The sequence below is a fragment of the Alosa sapidissima genome, chromosome 2 (assembly GCF_018492685.1).
Source record: "Alosa sapidissima isolate fAloSap1 chromosome 2, fAloSap1.pri, whole genome shotgun sequence".
Classification (NCBI taxonomy): Eukaryota; Metazoa; Chordata; class Actinopteri; order Clupeiformes; family Clupeidae; genus Alosa; species Alosa sapidissima.
In genome coordinates, this window is record NC_055958.1 from 19921030 (window position 1) to 19947262 (window position 26233).

Sequence of the window (26233 nt, forward strand, 5' to 3'; positions counted from 1 at the left end):
GCTTTTGATAGTACAAATATTTACAAAACTGGTGCTCTAAATAGCGATTCTGTTGTCTTTGAAAGGTTCTCTTATAGTCTGAGCGAATTAGGGTTGAAGGTGGAAGTAAATACAGCAAAAGGATATTTGGTATCAATCCAACCGTAATTTCATGTAGATTAAGAATTTCAGGTGCCTACAGCGCAGATTTGTACCAGAAAAAAGATATACAGCTTTGAATGGACCATGGAATAATGATTATTGGGCCAAAATCGTATATTACCACATATAGATATTAGCTGATATCTCTCATACTGGTAAAAGGATCAAACTTGGTGTACTTACTCACCATAAGTTCTTGATGAAATTAGTAGGTGTTTAATGTCTTGGGGTCAAAGGTCAAGGTCACGTGAGGTCATACTTGACATGCAATGTTTGTTTTATACCTCTCAAGCAGATTGAAGGATTCTCATTAAACCCAACACAGTTAATTAAGCCTAAATTAACTGATAAGGCATTAAAGATCATGGGGTCACAGGTAGAGGTTAAAGGTCATGAGGCTATAGCGGCCTGAGGCATAGAATCAACTAACTGAATTGACATTAAAAAAGAGTAAGACATTTATTAAAGCAAAACAAACTTTATTTTCTGTATAAAAACAGTTGTTTCAACCTCCACATCTTATTTTAGTATTGTAGTAATAGCCTCTCTAAAATCAGGGGAAATCTAAATAATTTGCTGTTTTAAAATAACTGTTTCATTTCATAAATTATATTGAAGTAAAAAACAAAGTACTATTACATAACATTCAGTACATCAATAACAACATTGTAGTTAATTTAGACAAGCTGAATAGAAGAAGTTTTAGATTAAATCCAAACCATTTCTGTCAAACATCTGATAAACATTGTCATCTTGAGCTATTTCCTTCAACTTAAAATATAACGCCAGACAATCGATGTAAATGTCTATATAGTGTTAGAAATAAAAACTACCCTTGCATCGCATTGCAATAGTTATACTTTGTTCCCTGAAGTTGGTAGTAGGCATATAAGCAACGGCAGCAGCGAACTGATATTACCTAGGATACTACTAGGTATTATGGTGGTTTTCAGGATGTGAAGGGATGTAATCATGGGTTTCATAAGGGTTTATACTATTGCATGGGTTTTCATGTTTTAGAAGAATGTAGTCATGAGTGTCATAAGTCTTGCTGTGAGCAGTGTAAGGTCATTGTATCTTGTGTAGGCCAGACCGACTGTCAGAGGAGTGGGGTGAGTGGAAAAGTACTGGGGGTACCAGGATGAGAGGATCTTCTCCTTATATGGTTAAAGGAGAGGGGGTGTTATCAAGCTGGTGAGGACTGGACAGGGCAGGGATGAGGAGGCCACTGTGCCTAATGAGTTGACATGGGCCTGTCTAGCTAGGAAGAGAATAAGATAAGAAGGCCTTATTTCACCAAATTGGAAGGAAACAGAAAAACTTAGGGTTACACTATTTTACATATGTTATCTATGCATCACATAGGTTTGCATATAGTTTTATGCATGATGGGAAGTTGGTTTCCACCAATGTAAGCAACCCTGCTTGGTACTGATTGGTGAAGGGTGTTGAGGGAGAGGGGGTGTTATCAAGCTGGTGAGGACTGGCCAGGACAGGGATGAGGAGGCCACTGTGCCTTATGAGTTAGGGCCTGTCCAGCTAGGAAGAGAATAAGATAAGAAGGCCTTATTTCACCAAACTGGAAGGAACCTGAAAAACGTAGGGTTACACTATTTTACATATGTTATCTATGCATTACATAGGATGCATGATGGGAAGATGGTTTCCACCAATGTAAGCGACCCTGCTTGGTACTGATTGGTGAAGGGTGTTGATGGAGATGGCGTGAGAGGTGGCACTTCTCAAGGGCTGAGGAGTATAAAACATAGTGTATCCGTAGGGGAGATCTTGTTGGGGGCCCCAGCTGATGACATCTCCTCCCTATTGCTTTGATGGTTGGTCTGGACTTGGGCTGTACTATCATTGCAATACGGTGAATAAAGACCAACAGTCTTCGGAAAATCTTCTATCTACATTTTCTCCTTCGGACGCCTTGTTCCAGAGTGCTAAATTACTAAATAGTCATGTGGTAATTGTTAATTGGACAATTGGATTTGGAAGTGGACATTTTCTAGCCTGGAAAATCCAGACCCTAGTAATCTCGAAAGATTAAGGGTCTGGTCACGAACAATGTAATGGCCCAACTCGAGCAGCGGCACCAAGCATGCATTTGAAAATCTCACTGCAAGCAATTTGATAACACTAGACCAATGTTTACTCTGAATGATTCCGGACTTCAACACAATTGGATAACACTATGACCAATGTGTACTGACCTCCAACGTTGCAGCTCTGTCATCATAAGTTTAGCTCGCCTTTGGCCCGCATATATCAGATACGCTGATTTGATCGGCTCCCCGGGATGCAAGGGGTAAAAGTAACATGCATCATTGCTCATTCCATTGTGCTCTCGCGAGAACTCTGGATTTCCAGGGTAGACATTTTCCACAACAGTATCCTGATTGGAGTGCGCTTCTCTGTTTACTTTTCAACGCAGTGCTACTAACCGCTGCTAAGAAACTAGTCCCTTAAAATGTTATGCGATCATTGAAATTCAAGGATAGAATAATGTTAGAAATAAAATTATCAACACAGACATTTACATCGACAGTCTGGCGTTATAATTTATTTGTCTGCCGTTATAATGTATTTGCATGGGTGTACTGTGGAGTGGGTAAGACTGTTTTTAGTGGCAGGCATACTGACACATACTGATGACTTGCGCTAGCTTAGCACCTGCGAACTCTGCAACTAGAAGGATGTGATGCAAGGGCAATATTGAAAGAGATATTGGTCAGGTCATGACTATGCTAGTGGAAATGTTTCACTGTTACTGTATGTAACTGCTAAGCACATTTGCCTAGTAATTGCAATCAGATTCCTGATTCTTACAACAGAGGAGGATATACAAAGGAGGGGTATTAAACTCATTGTGCTGTAGATAGGGACTCCCCATGTCAAAAACAACCAAGTCTATGTTGTGCAACATAAAACAAATCACTATATTTACAGTAATTGAATTGAACATGGCATGTTGATTAGCATGTCTCCACCGTCTATAACCTTGTATGTCAGGGGATGAAACTGACCTTAACCTTTAACCCCATGGCCCTGAGTCCCTAAGTTCATCTAACTTTTATAGACAATAAATGTACTAGAGTTAATGAAGATTCAGTCTGCTTTGGAGATATGAACCAAACACTGCATGTGAGTTATTTGTGTGACCCCTTGTAACCTTGACCTTTGACCTCAATACCTAAATTGTCTTGCCAGTTCTTTGACAACATATAGTTAGTAGTAGGGTAAGTAGACCAAGTTTGATGAATATCTTTCAATTGGCTTAAGAGATATCACAGTGTTTCCCATACATTGACTAATCTGTGGCGGTGCGCCATGAAATCAAAATCGGCCGTCACAGATTAATATTCTATGTTTAATTTAATTTAATTTAAATTAAAATAAATATAAGATTAAATCCTTGCATTGCCATTGAACTGCGCTTTTTACGCACGCAGCCTTTCCTTACCCCGTCCCGCTCTCTCTCGTAGCCTGCTGCCCCTCCTCTGCTTGTGCATTTAACAAAATATTCACGCTTGTTGAAGGATTGTTGTTGCCACATAGAAGCATTGCATAGAAGACGTCTGGCTAAATTGCTATTAAATCCGCTTAGCATCGTGACCATGCTGCGTAAATTTGTTCAAAACTGCTGCATTGAAGTTAACTCTGCTAAGATCTTATCACAACATAGTAGGCTAGATTGAAGAGACTAAACTATGTTAAGTTATGCAATCAAGCAGTATCTCAAAGCTAAAGTTAGAATACTGTTTGGATGTAGAATTTAGCATGCGTAGCCTACTTACAGCTGCTTGTCAATTTCGTTGAGGGGCTCATTTTATTGACTCTGACACTGAATGTTTACAAAATCCCGATGTAAATGGAAAAGTGTTTTCCAAAATTCAAAAGTGCTTGTCGCAAGGAGTACAACCTTTATTTTAACTATGTAGAAAACGTTATGAATTGCATCCACACATCAGCAGCCTTTTAACGGTGTTACTCACGAACGTCTTAAGTGACAGCCGCCCCCCCCCCCCCCCCCCCCCTTGTCCAAGTCAGCTACCGCCACAAATTTAATCCAATTCTGTAGGAAACACTGTATCAGCTAATATCAAGATGTACTAACATACGTTTTTGACGCAAAAATCATTGTGCCATGCTCCATTCAAAGCCCTATAGCGCCTAAAGCGCCAGAGGTTTTTTTTTCGAAACGTTCGATTTTGACATCTTCATTTCAAAAGGCTATATCTTAAAAGTGATAAGAGATAGAGACTTTCTGTAAATTAGAGAAATATTAAGGATGACCCAAAGTTTATGTAGAGATTAAATGTTTATATCTAATTTGCATATTATGACGTCATATGGTGGCGGCCATCTTGGATTATAGATTTTCATGAAAAGTTGCATGTTTGAATGATAAAATGCACCACTTCTTTTCCCCCAAAATGTCCCTCACCTTCTGTATGCTATATTGCACAATACTGAATGCTCAGGTAAATAGTAAGTAGTAAACAAACTGTATACATCATTACTAATAAATGGCAGAAACAAACCAAATGCATGTAGCGGTAGGCTGGCCTTTTGCTGTAGAGATTTTCCATTTACTACATACAGTAGGCACTCTGATTCCATGTATGGGGCACATATATATTATTCAGATGACACACAAACACATGTAGACAAGACCTGTTTAGTTCAAAAGCTCACTTGCCACGGCAAGGCACAGATCAAGAGTGAGATGACGAGACAAGACAAGAGACAATATTAGTATTTTTTTTCTTTTTGTTGTTTTTGTTGATGTTTTTTTGTTTGTTTGTTTTTCTTAGCTGACACACACATCACAAGGACATGAACACACAAAAAAAGAACACATAGGCCTAGTGTATGTCCTAAATGGTCAGGGAAATACAGTAGGTAGCAAATCAACAGTGTAAATCATTACTAATAAATGGCTGACAATTTTTTTTTTATGTAGCAGGCCTTTTGCTGTAGAGATAATGACTCCCTATCCCTATCCATAAAGGGCCGGCATTCCCATCATCTTGTGATAGACTATGCATGGCCTAATGGCTCCCCTGCCCCGTGTCACCACCTCTGCTCCTGCTGCGAGCAGCCTATGCGAGCAGCATGGCCAGATCTGCCTCTCGCGCGCGCGTCGAGTGGAGAGAATTTGCGCAGCTCGGACTAGGCCTACTGTCATTCTCATTGCGACTCCCCACACTGCCTCTATGTTCCCCCCAACTGTCCTATGAGCACTTCGACCTTGTCTAACATACCCAGTGGCATTAGACAAAGGCTCCACCATGTTACTGTCACCGCGATTGCGGAGAAGCACACGGTCAGAAGACAGAAGTTAGCGCTACATGGACATTACCTCCAGCCTCGTTCGCCACACCACTAACACCCTGCTAACTTCCCGATGAACACTCCAACCCCGTGAAACATTATTCCCACCACTGACATTGGGCAAACAATTCAACGTTTGTGCTTGGTGTAAGCTAAACTCTCACTTTGTCCAGCTGCATCATTGCAAGGCAGGGACGCATCTGAAGCCTCACTAAACGAATCACCGTCATTTTCTGAAGGCAGATATTCCCCCTCAGAATCAGGGTCCACGAATAGAAGACCCAACACTTCATTTCGGGTAAACTTTTTTGATGCCATTAGATGATAATCTAATGCAAATACTCGCTGACGTTGATAATATCGCTCTGATAAAGTGGCTCACACGCACACTAGTTCCGGTATTGCACGCACTGATTCAATGCGCTGTAGCACGAAAGTTTTGTTTAAAGCATGCCCTTTTTTGGACTCGGGGATGACGTATGACATGTCTGCCATCTAGTGGAGTGGAGGTCGAACGAAATATGACACCCTATTTGACTAAATCGGCCGTTTTATTCAGTACCGCATCTTGTCGAGTAAACTCGACCGTGGCGCCTAGAGGGTTAATCTACAGAAAATTATGATTCAAATGATACCAAATTTGCTTTTGCTGTATTTACTTCCACCTTTGACCCTTTTCTAGGCAAATTCGCTCAGACTATTATTGACGCATTGAACTGCAATTTGGATTAACACCTGCTTTTACAAGGCGGAAGTATTTAGGCGCAGACTTTCAGGAGCAGTCTTTGTACTTACCGCGGAATACATAATTAAGCGCTCTTTACGCTTCCCCTCCAATCTTTGTACGCTAAACTCCCACTGTCCCCTGGATCCTCCCATGAATGTATGACACGAAACAAAACGGAAACGAAAACAAAATGGTCTTCAACTGTTCCGGAACAGAAACGTTATTCTGAAATCCACAAATCCGGTTAATAACGTTTTTTTTTTCGTTCTCTATATAACAGCTTAATAATTTGATTTCTGCAGTTTGAAAAAAAAAAAAAAACGAATAAATGGACCTTTGGTCCAAATGTGTATATTTTGTCTTGCTGTTGTAATGTAACCTATCCGTCTGCCACTTCGGATCTTAGGCCAGCTCGTAGCCGTAGGCTACTGAAACTGATTTGGAAATTGTTTGTAGCCTATGCATAATAGCCTATTTTGCCTGTCCACGCCTTGTCGTTTTAAAGTCGGGATTTGAAATGTTTGCGCAATTATAGCCTATTCTATGTAGAAGAGTTAAACGGGAAATTTGAGATAGGCCTTGTCAGCAACAGACAAGTTTGTTTATAAACAGGGTTGGAATTATACCGCAAGCCTTTGAAGATCTCCATATGGATAAAACTTAGGCTACAACCAGGTAAGGAGTTTAGCACGTATCCAGAAATATTTTTGATAAGAAATTATTTATAGGCATAGGTTAGGCCTACAGTAAGTCTGTAGGCTATGGGATTTATTATTTTTGGGCATAGCTACGGTATAGGCTAAATCAAGGGGAAATAATGAGTAGCCTACGTCTATTCTAAGGTAAAGTCCACAAAAATAGACTTGATAGGCCCGCCAAACACTGCCGGAACTTTAAGAACGAACGATATTTTGCGTTCCGAACCGGTTCAGGACCGATATGTTGGTGGCGGAACGCATGCAAGAACGAAAACGTTAAACATAGGCCTACCTGAACCGTTCGGAACGGAACGTTTGAAAAATAATTTCGTTTTCAAGCCCTGCCTAGGAGTCCATAAAACAAACAAAACTAGGATTTGGAGAAAGATATTGACTGTTGGTGTGTCTGGTGAATATTTGAGATGGCAAATAAAACACGACAGAAATTGAATTTCTCTACACTACTTGTTTTGGAACATCAACAAACACCACTTACTACTCAGTGAGTTGCACAGTTTTGAAAACAAACGTTAAGGTTTGTTTTAAGGACATGTTTGTGCATGCCCATAGGCAGCCACTCTGAAGCAGTAAAGGCGATTCAAAACGAGTCAGAAAAGTCAGGATAGGACCAATCATCAAAATTTCGTGTCCACCACTCTTCATCCAAAACAAACCAGAAAAGGGACTCAAAGTGCTAAATACCAGAATTATCCTTTAACGATAAGATAAGATAAAAATAAGATAACACTTAACAATAAAATAAGATAAAAATATACACAATAAAATAGAAAATATAAAGAAAGAAGGCTTATAAGATGTGCTAAATGATAGTAAGACTTGCATTAGAATGCATAAAAGTGCATTAAAATGTGCATTCGAAGTTCCAACATTCATTGCGGCTGCTGCTGGGTGTGCTCTAACATTGTCTGTAACAGTTTCTGCTTCAGCCGGTCATGCACCTTTAAACCAATGAGAGTGACATCTGTCATTCCTTTAACAGCAAGCAGCGCGACTTCAAACAGTGCATGGGTATTTTGATGGTCACCGGCGCATTTGAAGGAATCTGTAAGCACGCGAGACTGTATGGAACAGGTATTCCACTAAACCATGCTTTACTAAAACCTATCAGAGTATATAGCCTACACGCATCTGCAGCTGCACTCATCTATTATTTTAACTCATTGGATGAATCTTTTGATTTAGAGAGTAAGACTTTGTATTGGAATTGAAATGCATTCTACTGTGAAAAATTCAGTAGATGCCTTACAATGTTAGGTTGACATTGTGGTACTGAATAGAATAATCTCATGGAGATCTAGAGGCACTCATCAGCAAGTGGAACTGTTATGTCAAGTCATTGTAAGGTTGCTGTAAGGACAATGTTTAAAGGAACACGCCAACATTTTGGGAAATTAGCTTGTTCACCATCTTCCCCAGAGTTAGATAAGATGATACACACCATTCCCGTTCACCCACCGTTAGCATAGCTTAGCACAGCTCATTGAGGGGGAGTGTACCTATGTTCCCCGGGTCCTATGTTCCCCGGGTCCTATGTTCCCCGCTTTGTATGGGACCGGGGAACATAGGACCCTTTTGTAAAACCCTAACCATAACCCTAACCCCGAGCGGGTAACATAGGACCCGGGGAACATAGGGATGACCCCCATTGGGGTGGGCAGTTCCAACTAGCCTATCCCTCCAAAATGACAAAAGCACTCAAACATTGTTCTATTTACATGTTGTGTGACTAGTATAATTACAATGTGTACAAATTTCAATGTAAAATGCAACACAGAGATTTTCTAAGCATATACAAGCTTCTTATTCAGGCGAAGAACTGCTACTGCAGCTTTTTAGGTGCTGCATGCAAATCACTCAAACACGGTTCCTAAAGTGTTTATGACAGAAGATTACTGCAGTCACAGACCTGAAAGGGGTAATCTTGGTGTCCTTGGTTGCCATGCCATGAAAATATGTAGTAATCTGCAGATAGGCATCAGTAACAACAATGTATTCCAACTTGATGTCACCAAAGAGAGAGATCAGTTTGGACATGCCCTGTACTTGTTCCTCCAGTCTGTGTGCTTGAACCTTAAGCTATTCTCTTTAGATTGTGTCATTACCTATGTCATATTTGCATAAACTAGAAAGGCCAGTTTCCTCCCAGTGGAGTATGATACAGAATTGAGATGTTTGCCATGTCCACACACCCATACTCCCCTGCACTGACTGCAGATTCTGCAGAAACACTGCAGACATAACTAATCACATTGCAACATTCACTGCTCGCTAAAACGGTCAGGGAATGGAAAAGCTACATTGCACCTTATCCTAGTATAATCATGCCTCATAAACTCCATCCACAAATTTAATTGCTGCCTTGTGTATACTTTTGACACCAACACCATTCTATAGCAGATATAATCGAAATTCTGTCTTATTTCTTTATTCATTCTTCATACGCATACAAAAATGATTCAGTTGTCTGATATTGTTCAACTTATAAGTCACGTCTGTCGTGGACCATAAACCCAGCCTCATGTATGCATTTTTATGTTAAGTCAAAACGTGTCCAGCAGATGGCAGCAGTCCACTAGAAACTGGCCGGCACTGCTGGCCTAGTGCCATGTCATCATTGCAGTAATGGTCAGTAAATTACTGAGTGGTGCATGGCATGTTGAAAAGAATTGTCCCCGCCACTTCATTAATAACATGAGTGAACCATTTTCCAGCTCATCCCCATCTTACTTGACACCGTTTTTTTGGCTTTCTCTGAACTTCTGACCCACCGATAATTTGCAGTGTAAGCCATTCAATTTGCAACACCTTCACAAAGGCACACAGCCACTATTATGCATGCCAGCAGGGCAGCTCCAAGACAGCTGTACTACAGTAAGCCAAATTTAAAAGCAGATCAGAAAAACACACACACACTACACACACAACAATACATGTATCAAAATACGCTCATGCACTCTCATATACATGTATGTGAGATAGGGGTGTAAAGGTTCACATATTTGTACCGAACTGTTTAAGTGCAGGGTGTTCAATACAGATGTGTACCGAATGTATCAAATGCAGTCTTTAACAATAATCAACTGTATCCTTTTTGCTTGCGGATCATGTTTTAAATTTGAGTTCCAACACAAACATATTGAGTGGCAGACCATATATCAGTGTAGTCAATTAATGTTAAAAAACATTTGACACCTTTTCAAAATACTACTCCTGCTGTGCATCAGCAATTTTGTCAGTAAATTTTAGGTTAGCAGTACCTGCAGGCTCATTGCGCTGAAAATTAACTGTGACTTTAAAACCGAACCATGATTTTTGTGTACCGATACACCCCTAATGTGAGATGAGAAGAATACTTACTTTCTACTTAGTGTTTTATGACACTCATTATCCTGGCAAATCATGTTTTCAAATATTCTGATTAGATATATACCAAAGACATATTTCAAAGTGATGACTTAGTAGAACATTGTACTCTGCTATAACAACCGATGTACAGTCAAATATGTGAAAACTGCAGGGGTTTAACTTCAAACGCTGCCCAGTCAGTCATGTTTGGTCCTGTCTTGTGGGGACTTAACATCTCTTATGATGCATGATTAATTTGGCCAGTGTGCATACAAGGGAGTAGTACACATCTTGTACTAAGTTAAAAAGATCTCTTAAGATCTCTTGACACAATTTAGCACAAGTTAGCGCCATCATAGCAGGCCACAGCATAAAGCCAGTTGAACACTGTAATTTCACACTGCATTAACATACTGCAATGACACTGGATTTGGCAGACACAAACTGGATTTAAGATTTATGATGGGGATATTACAAAAATTGCATAGTGAAAGAGGTGAGAGAATACTTGCGTGAACTGGACGTTAGCCTATTTAATCACTCCCTAGCTTTATAAAAAAAACAGTCAGACGTTTGATAACGACGGGCCGATTGATGAGCGTCTGTGGCCCAAACCGGTGATATGTGATGTGTGCTTGGACCGTTGGCCACCGCCAATATGTTTGCAGTCAATTCAGCTGGAGCCATTGATAAAAGGGTTGTCCTGGCTGAGCTTGCCTACCTTGCACAGTGTAATCAGGTTGGATTGACTCTGGATGACTGGATCTTCTAATCCGGTTTCTCCTTGTTTGTCTCTTTTCAAAAGACCCAGGACTGATATTGACAGTGGAATTTTCTAACTTATTATTAAACACGCTTGGTTTGAGGGAGATCAATCACAAAACTGTCTGTGGGGAGCAAGCATTGTGTGAAAATGGGGAGCAACTGCTTAGTTTGTTTTGAATATCTGCACCTTTTCAGTCAGCATTGTAGCTAGTGCTTTGAAGTCAGCTTGGTGTGCTAGATTTTACTTAGTCATTCAGTTCATAGTTTACATTCTTGAGTCAAGGAAAGGAAAGATATAGCGAATCCCATTAAGGCAGTGAAGATGTACTGGCAAATGTTAACCAGGTCTATGGCATAGTCTAGACATTAGTGGCCTTGCGAAAATGACAGGACTGAAAACAAAGTCAATATGGCTGGGCAGGGTGAGTGGATATGGTTGGGCAGGGTGAGTGGATATGGTTGGGCAGGGTGAGTGGATATGGTTGAGCAGGGTGAGTGGATATGGTTGGGCAGGGTGAGTGGATATGGTTCGGCAGGGCAGGGTGAGTGGATATGGTTGAGCAGGGTGAGTAGATATGGTTGGGCAGGGTGAGTGGATATGGTGAGTGGATATGGTTCGGCAGGCTGAGTGGATATGGTTCGGCAGGTGAGTGGATATGGTTGGGCAGGGCAGGGTGAGTGGATATGGTTCGGCAGGGTGAGTGGATATGGTTGGGCAGGGCAGGGTGAGTGGATATGGTTCGGCAGGGTGAGTGGATATGGTTCGGCAGGGCAGGGTGAGTGGATATGGTTGGGCAGGGTGAGGGGCCAAGCTGGAGCAGTTGTAGCAGCGGCAATGCCTGAGAAACCCAGTTTAGTTCAATACCCACATGTTGTGTGTCCCTGTTGCTTTAAATAAACAGCTATCACTTCACTCCCACTCTCTGATATGAGACATCTTTGGCACAATGATAATGATAACATAACTTTCTTGGTTCTTGAGCAACCTTACATTGCAATGATCTTTCTATCATGTTCCGTCAGCATATAGTCCCAGAACATGTTCTATCTCATGGCAGTGGTGTTTTGATTTGGTGAAAAGCTGATCCAGTCAATTTTCCAAATTATGATGAAAGTTGATGAACATACAGTACACTATAACATTATGCACAAAATGATTGGGACATTGCGTTTCATTCAGACTCTTTGCCCCAGGTGTATTATATCGAGTACCTAGTAATGCAGTCTGCATTCACAAACGTGTGTCCTTACAAATAGGCCTAACTACAAAAAAACATTGAGATGACGTGGCAAAGAGTTTCTAATACTGGCACAGACAAGTCCATGAAAAACCCATGGTTTGGAAGTGGACATGTATTTTGAATTATTTTACACAAAGGATCTCTGCCAGAACAGATTAGAATTTCCTTGTAAAGCCTTCATCACTACAAATTATTCAAGGTCCATAAATGCCCGAATACAGTTTATAACCAAATTATACATAACATTTTAATTGCCTGGCAAGGGACTCTAATAAAGTCTCTCTGGGGCCCAGCCATGTAATGACTAACATCCAGTCTGTAAAAATGGCCAGCGTCTCTGTAAAAATGACAAACAACTAAGAGCAGTGTTGCTATGCATGCAGTGTGAAGCACTGCAGCATTCAGATAGCACAGCACATTCAGCAATGCTGTGAGGGGCCTTTTGTAACAGGCATCTGAATGCCCATGTGTATGATTGCAGCAGGATAATGGGGATTGCTGGGGAAGCAGGACACTGTTGGAAATATGCTTTGCCCAGTTTGATAAAGCTTCTTCATTACTTGGGTATTGTGTGGCTAGAATCATTATGAGGGGAAGCTCTCCAGGGACATAGTTTTTATTGGCAGGCCTTACACAGTGAAGGCCCATCCCTAAACATTTGTGGCGTTATGTACTGGATTACTGGCAATATAACAAGCATCATATGTGCTTCATCCTAGGGAACTGCTAATATATAATGGCAAGAATTGAAAGTGTGAAAAATACATTTTGAGGAAAGATATAGTCAAACTTGGATACATCAGAGTTTCAAGTAAGTATTTGGTTTGTTTATTAACATGATACATTTAGGCCAATATCACATCACACATTTGTTAGACCCACACTGAATTCACAAGAATGAGATAGGCCTACATCAGAGTTTCGGTACATTCGGTAGGCATCAAAATGGTCCAAATTGAAGATATGCTTTTTATTACACCTTGTTATTTTATCTACCTACACCGACCTCTAGTGGTTAACTCTATAATCGCACTTCCCACGAAAGTCAAAATTGCATGGATTGCATCAAGCGAGCAGGGAACTCTGTGCTCCTCTTCTTTACTTGCAATTATGTTATAAGCAAATAAGTCAAACTTGCGTTTTGCATCCGAAGGGGAAAAACACCATAGTCAATGTTTAGGACATATCCCTCAACCGTTATCAACACCAAAAGGGTTATGCTGGCCCACATTTAATCTGTCCCCTTCTGTTTATTATAATCTCTGGGGGGTTTCCCATTTGACCTCTTAAAACATGCGTTTGTCACCACTGTCAGTGAGGGAGGAAGACCAGATGTTTCAGCATATTGTAGCTCCAGGAAGTCATAACCCCTTGCAGGTGTTGAAGTGAAATGATATTCAAAGGACAATTCTTGAAGACTACCACAAAGCAGCCATTGTTTTATTTTGATAGGGAAAACCGAAGTAGTAGACTATAGACAGGCCACGTAGTGAAAGTACATCAGTGATGTTGGATATAATTCATAAAGAATATAATTAGTAAGGTCGTCGATAATTAATTTACCCATGCGTATTACGCTGCATCTCCATTTCATGATCAAGACATTAAAATAATACAAAAACCGTTCTTGTCTGTACTGTAATATGATTATAGGCATAATAACGGGCTTGTAAGTGATTATTCCACGTTGACAGACAGGTGCATCACAAGGCGTAAGCGTGGAGGAACTCGGAGACTTCAAATTCCAATAGTAGTATGGCGAGTTGAAGAGGGCGGGTTTACGAGTACTCTAGTATAGTCCAATGTCTGGAAAGAGAGGGAGAGGGTACGCGCGTATGGGGGAGTGTCTAGCCTGTGAGCCGTCTGCGTACTGAAGTCTGAAGACAGTAATGGCATGAGCATTGCATTGCGATTTAGTCTAGCCACTATATTGCGCGCCTGGGAAACGCCACTGTTTCAAACTCTTGACAGTTCATCGAGGAACGTAAACAATAAAAAAAAAAAGAGTTTGCGGACAAGTAAAGCAAAGTAGAAGTGCGCACAGAGACTGACATTTGAAAAATCTTCATTAAAATAATAGCGCTAATAACCGCAAAGGGGATATGGTGTTGGACATGTGAATTATAGGAGTTACTACTACCTTTCTGCCCAAAATGAAGCTGGCGTCTTCTCCGTGTTTGTTTGGCTTTCTTCTGACTTCAGTCGTGTTTCGGATGAGCACCTCTCAGTCAGGTGAGTGACAGTTCTGCCAGCAGTGTTTGCAAGCTTGTCATGACTGTTCACTTTACCGAATGGTAAAGCTACTTTCCCGTCGTTCTGAGGAAGAGGGTCGCTCACAGCATCCGATTAAAAAAGAAAGATCTGTTTTATCCAGACAACGGATGCAATGTATAACCAGGATAATCGGAAATAGGATAGTTAACTTGACATTAACACTGTGCAATTCTAACGCCAATGTAGCTTCATAAACACCAGAAGCCACCTACGCAGCTTTGTCAAAATGTACTGGTAAACACATTAATTGATACGTAAACAACGAATGTATTTCCTTTCATGTCTGAAAACAACATTCGGTGCGATTCTTGTTTCACTTTTCAGCCTGCAGTCAACTCTAGAGTCCCTACAGAGGTAGTGTTTTTTCTTGCCACAGAAAACAGGTTCATTTGGGTTCTTGAACCGATTCTTTACTTCAGTTTCAGTCTACATCTTTCTGAGCATCTAAATAAGAAGCAATCATTTCAGGTGTGGGCACATAAAGACACTGTTGAATGTAGTCTACAAAGAATGGGGCAGTGAAACGGTATCGCACGTGTCCCACTACCAAAGCAGCTCTTCCAACTGGAGCGTTATTATTCTTACCCCGTCCCTTGTGGGAGAAGGAATTTACCCTGACCAGATTTTTTTCTGTCGCTTTTTAAGAGAACAATAAGTGTTACTGGATAAAACATGTTTTGTCAGTAAGGATTTTCTTCCCATCGCTGTGCCAAACTTTTTTGTTTCCGATGTAGATGATAACATTTGATTGATTAACGTTTCCGTTTATTAGGATTACGTTTATTTTTATAATCTCTCCGCTCGTTATAGATGTACAGTAGGCTACGCACAGACCATAGTATTTGCAATTCAATATCGGCAGATTCCCCTGCTTGTTTATACCCGAGCGTCGCATAACGTGTCCATAATTGAATAAAAGTTAGTTTAAGAATAAATCACATTTTGTGATCATTTCACTAATTAGTGCGTATGATTTGAATGGGTGCTTCAGAGTTGATAAGATTTAATTATTGATTTAATTTATCTCACCTAAGTTAATTCAAATGGCATTTAAGACATTTATTGGGGATGGTTTAAAAGGTGTATCACATGTATCATAAGGCTTTGGCAAAATAAACTCCGTTTGAGAGCTTAAACACTCGAATATCCACATGGTGGTAGTATGATCCGGAGCTCCTGTTTAACGTTAAATAAGGACGAAGCGCGCGCGCACACACACACACACACACACACACACACACACAAACATTCCACCAATGTCCTCGTGCTGAGTGTAGCAATACTGTGCGTAAAGCATTAATCATGTTGTCTAAAGTAACATTCTGTGAACACTATTTCCACACGGTCCTATTTAAGTGAGCTTTAGTGACATCAGTTGAATGAAATTGAATTATTTCTGTCTAGCTGTCTCACAAGCGACTAACTGTATGTTTTACTTTGTTTTAGTATCAATAATAACACATTGTCTTGGAATTAGGCTTTTTAATTAACATGTAGTCTTTTTTACAACACCTTCAACAGACGCGTTTTATCCACCTTCTTGATCCAACTCAAGATAACAATAAAAAAAATAAAAATCTTGAGTTGCGGTTATGTTTGTTTCTTATGATGTTAATACAATCAACATAGCCGACGTTAAAGCATAGAGGTTATTTAAATCATTTGATGTCGAACACAGAGCGGTGCGCCACCCCTTGGCTCTAGCAACAGGATTTGGTGCGTTTGTTTCAGCCATGAGACATCGCGCTGAGAGGCGCCAAGATTTAGCAACAGTGGAGAGAACAAGGGTTGATGTTCTTTGTTTCTGATAGTATAAAATCATTTGCAGATGTTTGCCTTTATTGTATTTGAGGGTAATCCACTGACACAAGACTTTACTTCAGTCCATCTTTTCACGTGTCAAATGTTATGTCATGAATGACCTAACAAGCATTCTTTTGTGATGTATTCTGCTGGTTGCAGTGAATGCTTTGTTATGCGTTAAGAATGAAATTGTGTTGTAAATTGTATTTGGAATCTACTGTATATATATTAAAAATAATAATTCAATGCATTTCCAGTCTGACAGCCAAGGGCTGTGAATTTAAATCAGGCCACTAAATGACATTTTACAGTTCTTGTGGAAAACACTGATTGAAGACCAGTGAACACAAATATCATATGTGTTAATCGGCTTAAGCATGGATTAACTCCAGTCAGTGAGAAGAGAGATTCAGTACCAAAGAAAATTAATCATCTGGCAATTAAACTAGCTTTCAATCTCATTTCCCTTTAGCTCAGTGCTGCCTTTTTCTCCGATGCTGGACCAAACAATTCAAATCCCAGCCTGTAGTTGTAGAGGGCTGATGTGACATTTTAAATGGCAGTTTTCGGTCTATGTTTATTTTTGGTCCTAGGTGCAAAGTTAGATTGGATGCATTTGTGTTTCTTTGTACAGCTCATCATAGGTAACTGCCTGGTAATGGCCTACGATCTGTCTAACCCCGGTCTCATCCAGAGACATAGTTCTAAGTAGGGCCATGCAGAAGAGTCTGTTTTTGACTATAGGTCAACAGGGCCAGGCCTGCTAATGAGTGGATTGTAGTGGTTGGGTAGAGTCTTGTCTCAGTTTAGCCTACAGTGGCTGCCTCTTGGTTCATCTGTATTTCACTGCTTTTTAGAAGATTGGTGTGGTTTGAATGCATGGTTATTCTATTTTGGCCTTTTTATTTTATCAAGTTAGTTTCTGTATGCATACTGCATTGAATTTGAAATCAAATCTCTTTACAATATTCAATTTGACTGTGTCACTTTTATTCAATTGTCACTGTAACAGTGCTGCCAACCAGCATTCAAGAACTGTATGGCTTTTAGCATAGCTTGGTTTACATTTACATGATTTAGATACAAAGTATCAGTACATTACAATGGCCAGATATCTTATTAGCTGATGTATCAGTACATTACAATGGCCACATATCTTATTAGCTGATTTCTAGACAACCCTTGAGCCACAGAGAAACAATGGTTAAGGTCTGTTTGAATGCTACTTGATACAATTCTTTCAATTGCATGCACCTCTCAAGTTCATGGTCCATCGGAATGTTTACATACTTTGGCTCAGATTCTGAAAGCTGACAACAAAGCCAATGGATGTCCTCAGTGATTGTACATGGTGTCAAGAGCAGCAGCCTCTTCCCCTTCCATTTCCTCTTTTCTGTGTTATCAAAGCATGCGGAGATGGTGTTACACTTGCCTGCCCACACAGTAATAAGCCATCGTCTCACAAAGGCGTCTTATTCATTTTGTCCATCTAACATAGCCTGTGAAAGGCGTTCTGACCCCAGCGCCTGTGGCACTCAATGGGAAGAAAAGCGGGCTTTGATTCCCACAGATCCTTCCTCTTGCCAAGCAAAGGCGGCTCTTTCTATGCAGCGTGGCGCTCTCTGCCCCTGCCTGGAGTGTCTCACTCGAGCCCAGGGCCCCTGATCAACACGCTGGGCCCCAGGAAGAGCAGCAACATTCGGAGTCATGCCTTCTTCCTCTAGCCAAGCGGTCTGAGAGACGATAGGAGCAGGTAGAGGGCCCCAGGGATAGTGGTCAGATTGGTCATGGTCTCCGCCATAGGAAGTTAGGTGATGAGAAAATTGTGACCATAGGCTGGCCTACAGTATATGTAGTATCTGATAGAGTTACACTACTATGATGAGGAGGCTCAGTCATTGCGGGTGATGCATTGTTTCATTTGAATAGGGAAGCTTTTGAGTTATTTGTCTTTTTTACAGCAATATTTGTCTCTTGGTATTTAAGGAACAGGTCTAAAAGGAGGACGAAGAAAACTGCACTCTTGTTTTGCCATACTTTACATCCATAGACATTAACCATAAGCTCATGAGAATGGGAGTGTTTTTACCAGCTTGCTCCTTCTTACCTTTATGAAGACGGTCTAAATTAAATTTTGAGCAGTGCCCAGTAATCATTTCATTTATTTGAGTTCTGATATGATTTGTGTGAGTTGCTGGCTGTGTTTTATTAAAGGTAGATATGCAGCAGTATCAGCTAAGAGGAGCACTGTGTGTTTTAGTGGCTCAACTGCCTATGTTGTCTGTTTCCAGTGGAATCTGTTGGAAGGGTCAGGTGTGAAGCATTCGAAAACATTAGTTTGCCAACATAGTTCAGGATTAGATGTATTTTTGTTGTTAAGGTATCAGAAGCCTCAACATTGCACAAAGAGATGCATCATTGTGAAAGTCTTGCCAGGCATATTTGATCAGCCTTACAGAGTGCAGCTCACATTTAAATGGTTTTCTCCTAATATGCATCTGTTTGTTGTGTGTGGGAAGAGGAACAGATTACATGCAGGGGCAAGATGAGGCCTGCAGAGATTTCTAATCACGCAGGCCTCATTGATATACAATGTGTACATACACAAGTATGTACTGTCTGTACTGCACTATACGTGGCAATCACACTGATATGTTTGTATGTGTGATAAATTATAATTGTATGTGTGTGCATTAATTATAGGGTTGTATAATGTTTAAAACTGGGTTATAGTGAGTTCTCTCATATTTGAAATAAACAGGCATTGCATGTTACATCCTCAGATATATCAACGGGTGATGGAGAACTGTTGTCACAAAAATGACAAATAATACCATGTCAGTTTGCGCTCTAGATGCTGGGAGCTATTGTTTTACATTGAACTTCAATTTCACCTCCCTGCATCAACATAATTCAAATCAGTCCAACGGTGACTCACAGAAAATGCCATTCAAAATGTACTTGAGGAGCATGCGAATAAGAAAGACCAAGAACAAGCTTGAGTGCCTCTTTTGTGCTTCACTCAGAAGTCAGAGAGCTTGTCTGTCAGGCTGCAATTAGGGGTTCTATGCCATGAGGCTTAAAGACGAAGACGAAGCCTTGCACAGGACTCGTGAGCAGTGGCAGTGAAGCCTCCACTTTGATTGACAGCGTCAGTCTCTCGTTGTGCCGAGCTCTTCCAGTCGCCCGTGCCTCCGCACTAGTCTGCCTCCCTTTCATCCGCTCCCACCCTTCTCTTTGTGTGTGCCCCTAAAAAGGGGGGAATTAGGATGACAATGAATATATGCCTAATCTCTGCTAAAGCGCACTCATTACCACAGTGTGTGGAATTAAGTCAGTTAATTATGACTCCCTAATTTCTACACTTTTCCTTGTTATGCCTTCAGAAGTGGTTGACAGCAACTTGTTTTATTCTCTCACTTTGCCTGTATAATAAAAGATGAACAAATAAAAGAATAATAATAGGTTGGCAAACTGTCCTATGCAGACAGGGTCCCCTTTTTTGTGAGAAGTGTTTCAAGTTTTACAGTTCTGGGGGACCGTTTCTTTCTTTTTCCATTCTCTGGCTCTTTCCTTTTGTAGTCCTTTTGAAAATACTCACTGCTAATCGGCATGCGGTGCAATTATGACAGCCCTCAGTGGGATGGTGATTGTCATGAAAAAGCATTCAAAATGTTGTGTACTATCAAAATCCCAACGCAGACAATGTATCAAATCAGACACTGCACAGAAAAATATAATGGATGTTAGTTTATCAACTTTTTAACTATAACATTTTTTTGTTTAGTTTCAGACATAAAGTTAAGAAATTGTATGCAAGGATGGCTATTAATTCCTCTTCCAGTTTGTCCTTTTAAATTAATCTCTCACCAGCATGACCTTTAGTAAATGAGGCCGCTATCTGACGGATCAGCTGTAAAGGAGGCATCAGGGAGTGTGGGAATACACAGACAGAGAGGGAAGGATAGAGGGAAGAAGGGAGAGAGAGAAAGGAGAGAAGGGATTCTATGAGGTCAATTTGGGGCGGCAACAACAAACTGAGTTGGAATGTGTGAGAGATGGAATAATGATTACAACAGTAATAAATATTTATTCAAGGATGAGATGTATATCAAGTATAGGCAACAGAGACCTGACCCTGCCCTTTAAGGATGCCCTGCACCATGCGTCTGCTGGTGCTCTCTACTGCACCGACCATCACATAGCTGAACCTCTGAAGCGTAAGCAGTCACCTTGCAGCAGAGCTGAAATAATGCCAGGTGTAAAGGTACATAAAGCACTGAATGAGATTGCGGGGAGAGGCAATTGACCTTGCCTGGCTGACTGGTTACTGGAGGTTGGGTGTGGGGGGGGGGGGGGGGGCTGTGCAGACAAAGGGTTTTTTTTTGTTTTTGGGTGCAGGGAAGCAGGCACAACTCCAGGCTGAAGAGCAGGGTCCAGCCAGTCATGGTTTTGGGGGTTTTAAAATCAGGCACTGGCTGAGAAGGACAGTTACACTGATGTTGCCATTGGCACTGGAATCTACACTGGAGTTGTAACCTTTGTTTCTTTGCCTTTGAACAGACAGTGCTATTTTTGCCAATTTCTACTTTTGGTTTTCATATATGGCCTAATATTACAGCTCTGCATTGCCTTGCTGGTCGCTGCTATTTCCTACTGGATGCAGTGAATAGGAGAAATGAACAGCATGGGGGAGAGGGTGACCAGAACAAATGAGGACTCTGAGTGGGGGAGAAAATGACAAAATATCTCTACCAGCCCAAAGTCAACGTTTGCTGCATTTTGCCTTCTGTGGCCATTTACCTGGGACAGCGGTGCTTAATCACAGCTCTTACCCGTGCCATGGACAAAGCAGGGAACTTTCTCTATCTCCCTCTCATTCGCTCTCACTGTCTGGCACATGCACGCACACTCTCCCTCTCTCTCTCTCTCTCTTTTTCTCTTTCTCCCTCGTCTTCTTTCCCTCTCTCTCACACACACACACATACATGCCCAAACACGCGTGGGGGGAGAAAAGAAAAGAAGAATAAAGTCAGCATCCATATCTGCGTGTGAAGCATCTGGTGTAAGTGATGGAGAGCTCTCCTGCGAGAGCAGGCAGCCCGAGCACGCTGAGACGCCTGCTGTTTGTCTACCACCCCCTTCTGTCCTACACCGCCACGCGCCTGCACCCGAAACATTACACCCCTTTGGCAAGGTGAGGTGGATGCTGATGCAAGATTGTTTGTAGCAACGAGTGAAAAGAGAGAGAGAGAGAGAGAGAGAGAGAGAGAGAGAGAGAGAGAGAGAGAGAGAGAGTAAGGGGGTAAAAGGGAAAAGGGGAGTCAGACAGAGGGGGGAAGCATATCTAATTTTAGCAAATTTTTTCATCCCTCCATCTCTTCTCCCCTCCACTCATTTTCTCCCAAGCAGGGACAGGAGTGAAAGGGACATCGGTGAGTTTCCTGTGAGCTCGCCGCTAAAGTAGCCACTATCATAGGGGCTGGACAGCCCAATTAATCAGGCCCAGCCCTGGGGAGCTGTTCTGCCTGTGACAGGGACGTTTTATCCTGGCTGGCCACAGGACACACATTCTCTGACATCGCTCTGGTCCTCCGCCCTCATACGCAGCCTGCTCCTTCTCTTTTAAGAGCTGCTACGCTGCCAGACAGATGCTCTTTGCTCTTTTACAGCCTCTCTCTATTCCCACGTCGGTCTTCTCTCTCTCTCTCTCTCTCACACACATGTGGACACACACCAGTACATGGACAGGCCAGTCAGACCCACAATATCCATCTTCTATGTGACCTCTCTTCCCACTGAATCGTTTCCATTAAAGTTTTTTTTTTTTCCTGACTGTCTCTTGGTCCATTGATACTCCCTCAAGTGCCCAGTGTTTTTTTTTTTTTTTTGTCAGTTCTCACTCTCACTGAGTCCATCTGTCTGTGAATGCCCTCAGCGTGGCAGGGGAAGGACCACTCCAGTCTGTGGACATTCATCTGTTTGGCTGCTCCGTCTGGCAGCTCATGGCACTATCTTTTAACTGGCACCTCATACTGATGGATTTGGCACGGACAAGCCTCCGCTTCCCAAGCAAGGGGGCCAGAGATGTGGGCAAAAAAAAAATGTGTGAGCGGAGAGCAGTCAACGGGAGCGCTGAAGGAATAGATAGCGGGAGAGGAGGCTGATTGGACGTTTGACTCCACTGGTCTCGCATTTTCCTCCACACTGCATCCCCTGCCAGAAGTCGAGGCCCAGGGGAGTTTTGAAGAAGTAGCAGGCGTGAGAGGGGGTGCAGAGAGGTCCTGCCGACTACCGGAAGCCACGGAAGTGCATCCTACATCAGGAGTGCTTTCGTGGAGAAAAAAACCCCAACCTGATTACTTTTTTTTCCCGGCTTTGTTTTTTTGGCTGTCACCAGGGCATGTACTGTGTGCTGTTGCCCCAAGCCTCCGCTCAGCAGCGCAGGGAACAGTCCTTCCTGACCTTCCCCGCTCGCTGTCAGTGTTTGTATAGTGAACCTGCTTTGCCCAAATATAACCCCACCTGTGCCCCACCTGCTCCCGCTCCAGGGCTAGTGCTTTGGTGCCACTGAATATGCAGTGGCAGATCTGTTATTTTTCTCCAGTGACCCCCTTCAATGACTAAAGCATGTAGTTCCTTCTGGGCATGCAGCTTTAGTGCACAGTACTAGGAGAGGCTTCACCAGAATGAAGAAGAGCAACAGTGTCTCTTTGTTTTATGGTCCCTTTTAAAGTACTGGAAGTCAAAAGCCAGATGACTGTATAGAGATGGTGGTTTGTGGACCTTTGAAACACGGCTGTCGGAGAAAGTGGGCTATTATTTTGAACATCTCCATCTGCTAGGCAGTAGGACAAAGGACTGGGCCCAACTGAGGGAGGCAAATGGCTCTTTTTTTTGCCTGACGTTACCCCTGACTTTGCTCTTTTGCTGTCTGCTGGCAGAGTGACAAGCCAATAAGCTGGAGTCAGTGAGATTAATAAAACATTCATGTCAAGCGCTTGCTCCTTTGGAAAATCATCATCATGCAGAGCTTTAAGCGCACAGATCAGCTAGCGATGGCCGGCAGTGCTGTCCTTCACACAGAATCTCATCATGGTGCTCAAATAAATTCTGTGCCTTTCTCTGATAAAAGAAACGGAAAGTTGACAAGTGTTGTAATGACAACATTCATTCTCTCTCACATACTTTTTCTCTCTCTCAAACACACTATCTCTCTTTGTCTCACTGTCTCTCTCTCACACACACACACTCACACACACACACACACACACACAGGTGCTATCTGACTATAACTGCCACACATGCTGTTGCAGTCACATGGCTCAAATGGATACTCTCTTACACTCTTTCTCTCTCTCTCTGCCCCCCTCCTCTCTCTTTCTATCTCTCCCTTTCTGCATGTCTCTTCCTCTCTCGCCCTCTTTACACTCCTCCTCACCCCTCCAGCTGGACTGGTTTCCTCCTCTCTCTCCACCTGGAAAATGGCCCCATATGGGCCCCAGAGTGAGGCTCTAATCAGTGCTGTGTCTCATGTCAGCTGAGTGCACTGCCACTGCTCTGCTTGCATTGCCAGCTCCACTCGCCGGACCCTCATTTCCACCACAAATCAGCAGCTGTCTTTCGCAGCAAGAAGCTCTCTCCATCTACAGTATCTCTCCTTCACTCTGTCTATCGTTCTTCTTCTTTCTCTCCCTCCTTCCCAAACTATTTTCTGGCCCCGCCGCCACGCTCTCTCTCTCTCTCTCTCTCTCTCTCTCCACCGAGCCTCCACCCAGCCAGCCAGTCCAGCTCACCTCATTAGCTTTCAATAAGTCTGTCTCCTCGCTCGCAGGTTTTGGGTTCTTGTAATTAGTGTGGCATGAAGAGAGGCTGGGTGCTAAAGGAAGCTAACCCAGCTGCCACATCCCATCAGCCTAACGGCACCTCACGCCGCATGCCCTCGAGGGAGCTGGCAGCTTGAGCTGCTTGGCCCACCAGCGGCCCAACATGGGCCAGGCCCGCTGCGCTCACGGGGCTGGATGGACGTATGTGTGAAATATGCAGATGCAAGGCAGACCAAGGCGGCAAGGAGGACGCTGAGCATATGTAAACGGTTTGGGACCAAAAATATATAGTTATGTCTACTGCTATGAGTCTGGTTAATGATTATAATCATTTGATAGGGTGCTGTGGTCCAGGAAATAGGTGTTAGGAGTGTCCAGTTCCTCAGAGAGATACATAAAGAGTAGGGGTGGGACAAAATAACGATACAGCATTATGACTTCTTGTGATTCGTTATCGAAACACTTCCACCAAATATCAATATTTTTGCTAAAATATTCAATTCATGCATAAACACTGAAATGGGTCTAGAATGGTCTATGCACTCTGTACACGGTTTCATCCATTGTGAAATGCAGTGAATAATGATGTTAAATGACTAAAATGAACTGTGCTTAAAAGATATGATCGCCCTAATTACTTGGTTGTGTGCCTCCCTCATGATGCTGATGTTGTCTCATCATGTACTTATCACTAGTGCATGTCAATTGTTGTGTCAAAAGCAGTCAATGAGGAGGACGCGGAGATAAAGAGAGACTGAAGTACCGGTACTCTGGGTGCTCTGTCCCCATAGCCACATCCTCTCCCTCTGAATGGTGGTTCATAGAACCAACCCTTTACTGTCACTGGCTTAAGAGTGTAAATGCTAGAGTGGATGCAGGGCAAAATGAAAACACTTGCTGTCAACTCAGTGGAGAGTTGAAATTGAAGTAGGTAGAGGTCCAGTTTCTCTTACCTCAGCCATAATTAGGCTATCTTGAGGAAGCAAATTGGGTTGCTAAAGGCTGCAATAAATAACAGACTTCAGACTTTCTTTATTGTAAGGCGAAGTGGTATTCAAAATGTATTCAGTACTTTTTGGCTGGCCATTATCAGATAAACGGTAATCAGTGAAGTAAACAAAGTAACGAGAACAAACATGAACTGGTGTAATTAACGCAGGTGTGCAAAAAGTTTCTTACATCTACACGATGGACAAGCCACTGTATTTAGTACACCTCAACTTTTTAAATTTAGATCAGCTTGTGTGAATTCCCATGAATTCCCAAGTTCAGTACATTTCCTCTTTTGTAGTCTTGCTTGCGCTAGAGGTTCTTTGTAGCCATCTGTCATGAGGTTAAGCTCTTGCCCCAAAGTTAAGGTGATGTAACCTCCAATCTCCAAGGGGGAAAGCCAATCAGAGCGATGTGGTATGCAGTAGCGGCCAGTTTTATAGCCTCACAGCTATCCTTAACTGCCTAGGTGAGCACTTTTAGTCCTTTACTCTGGGGCCAGCAATGTGGACCGCAAAACATGCCAGCAGATACACACACACACACACGCACACGCACACACACAATCACACACATACAGCACACAATAATTACTGGTCTATGGTGGACTTGGCCACTTTCATATGTGTTTTGTTTTTATTTAAAAGGACAACTTTGAATATGTAACGAAATACAGGACTATCATGTATTGGTTCAACTTTATTTATTTTTTATTTTTTTACCAACATTTTGGTTGTGATATGCTTTTGGCAAAACAAATAACAAATAGCAGTCGATAGGCTTATAGTTTTGAGGTACAGTTAGAGTAGGTGTGTGCTGTGTTTGTGAAGTTATGAAGTTAGATGTTTTGATAGCTGGGCTATTTGATAGTCATCATAGACCTTATTGAGTCTGTGTTAAGTAACTAATCTGCATACAGTATACATACATATCTGAAGTGTTCTACTTTTTTCACTCAAGCACGGACAGGTTTAGGGTCCCCCGCAACTGGCGCCTCTCTGGATCGCTCCATCACCAGCGGAGAAGTGTGGAGATGGAGGGGCTGATCCTCTCGCTCCCCTG

The 26233-nt window shown here is 42.1% G+C and overlaps 1 protein-coding gene across 3 annotated transcripts in view; it reads left to right on the forward strand.

Annotated features, from left to right (window-relative positions):
• The first annotated feature begins 14123 nt into the window (after positions 1–14123).
• Positions 14124–26233, forward strand: part of LOC121698071 (receptor tyrosine-protein kinase erbB-4-like) — a 226116-nt gene continuing 214006 nt past the window's right edge. For 2 of the 3 annotated variants that reach the window (XM_042079809.1, XM_042079818.1), the window contains exon 1: positions 14124–14510. In XM_042079809.1, the coding sequence (XP_041935743.1) occupies positions 14432–14510 (79 nt within the window). In that variant the 5' untranslated portion in view covers positions 14124–14431. The remainder of the gene's footprint in view (positions 14511–26233) is intronic. The other variant, XM_042079827.1, reaches the window with a different exon arrangement.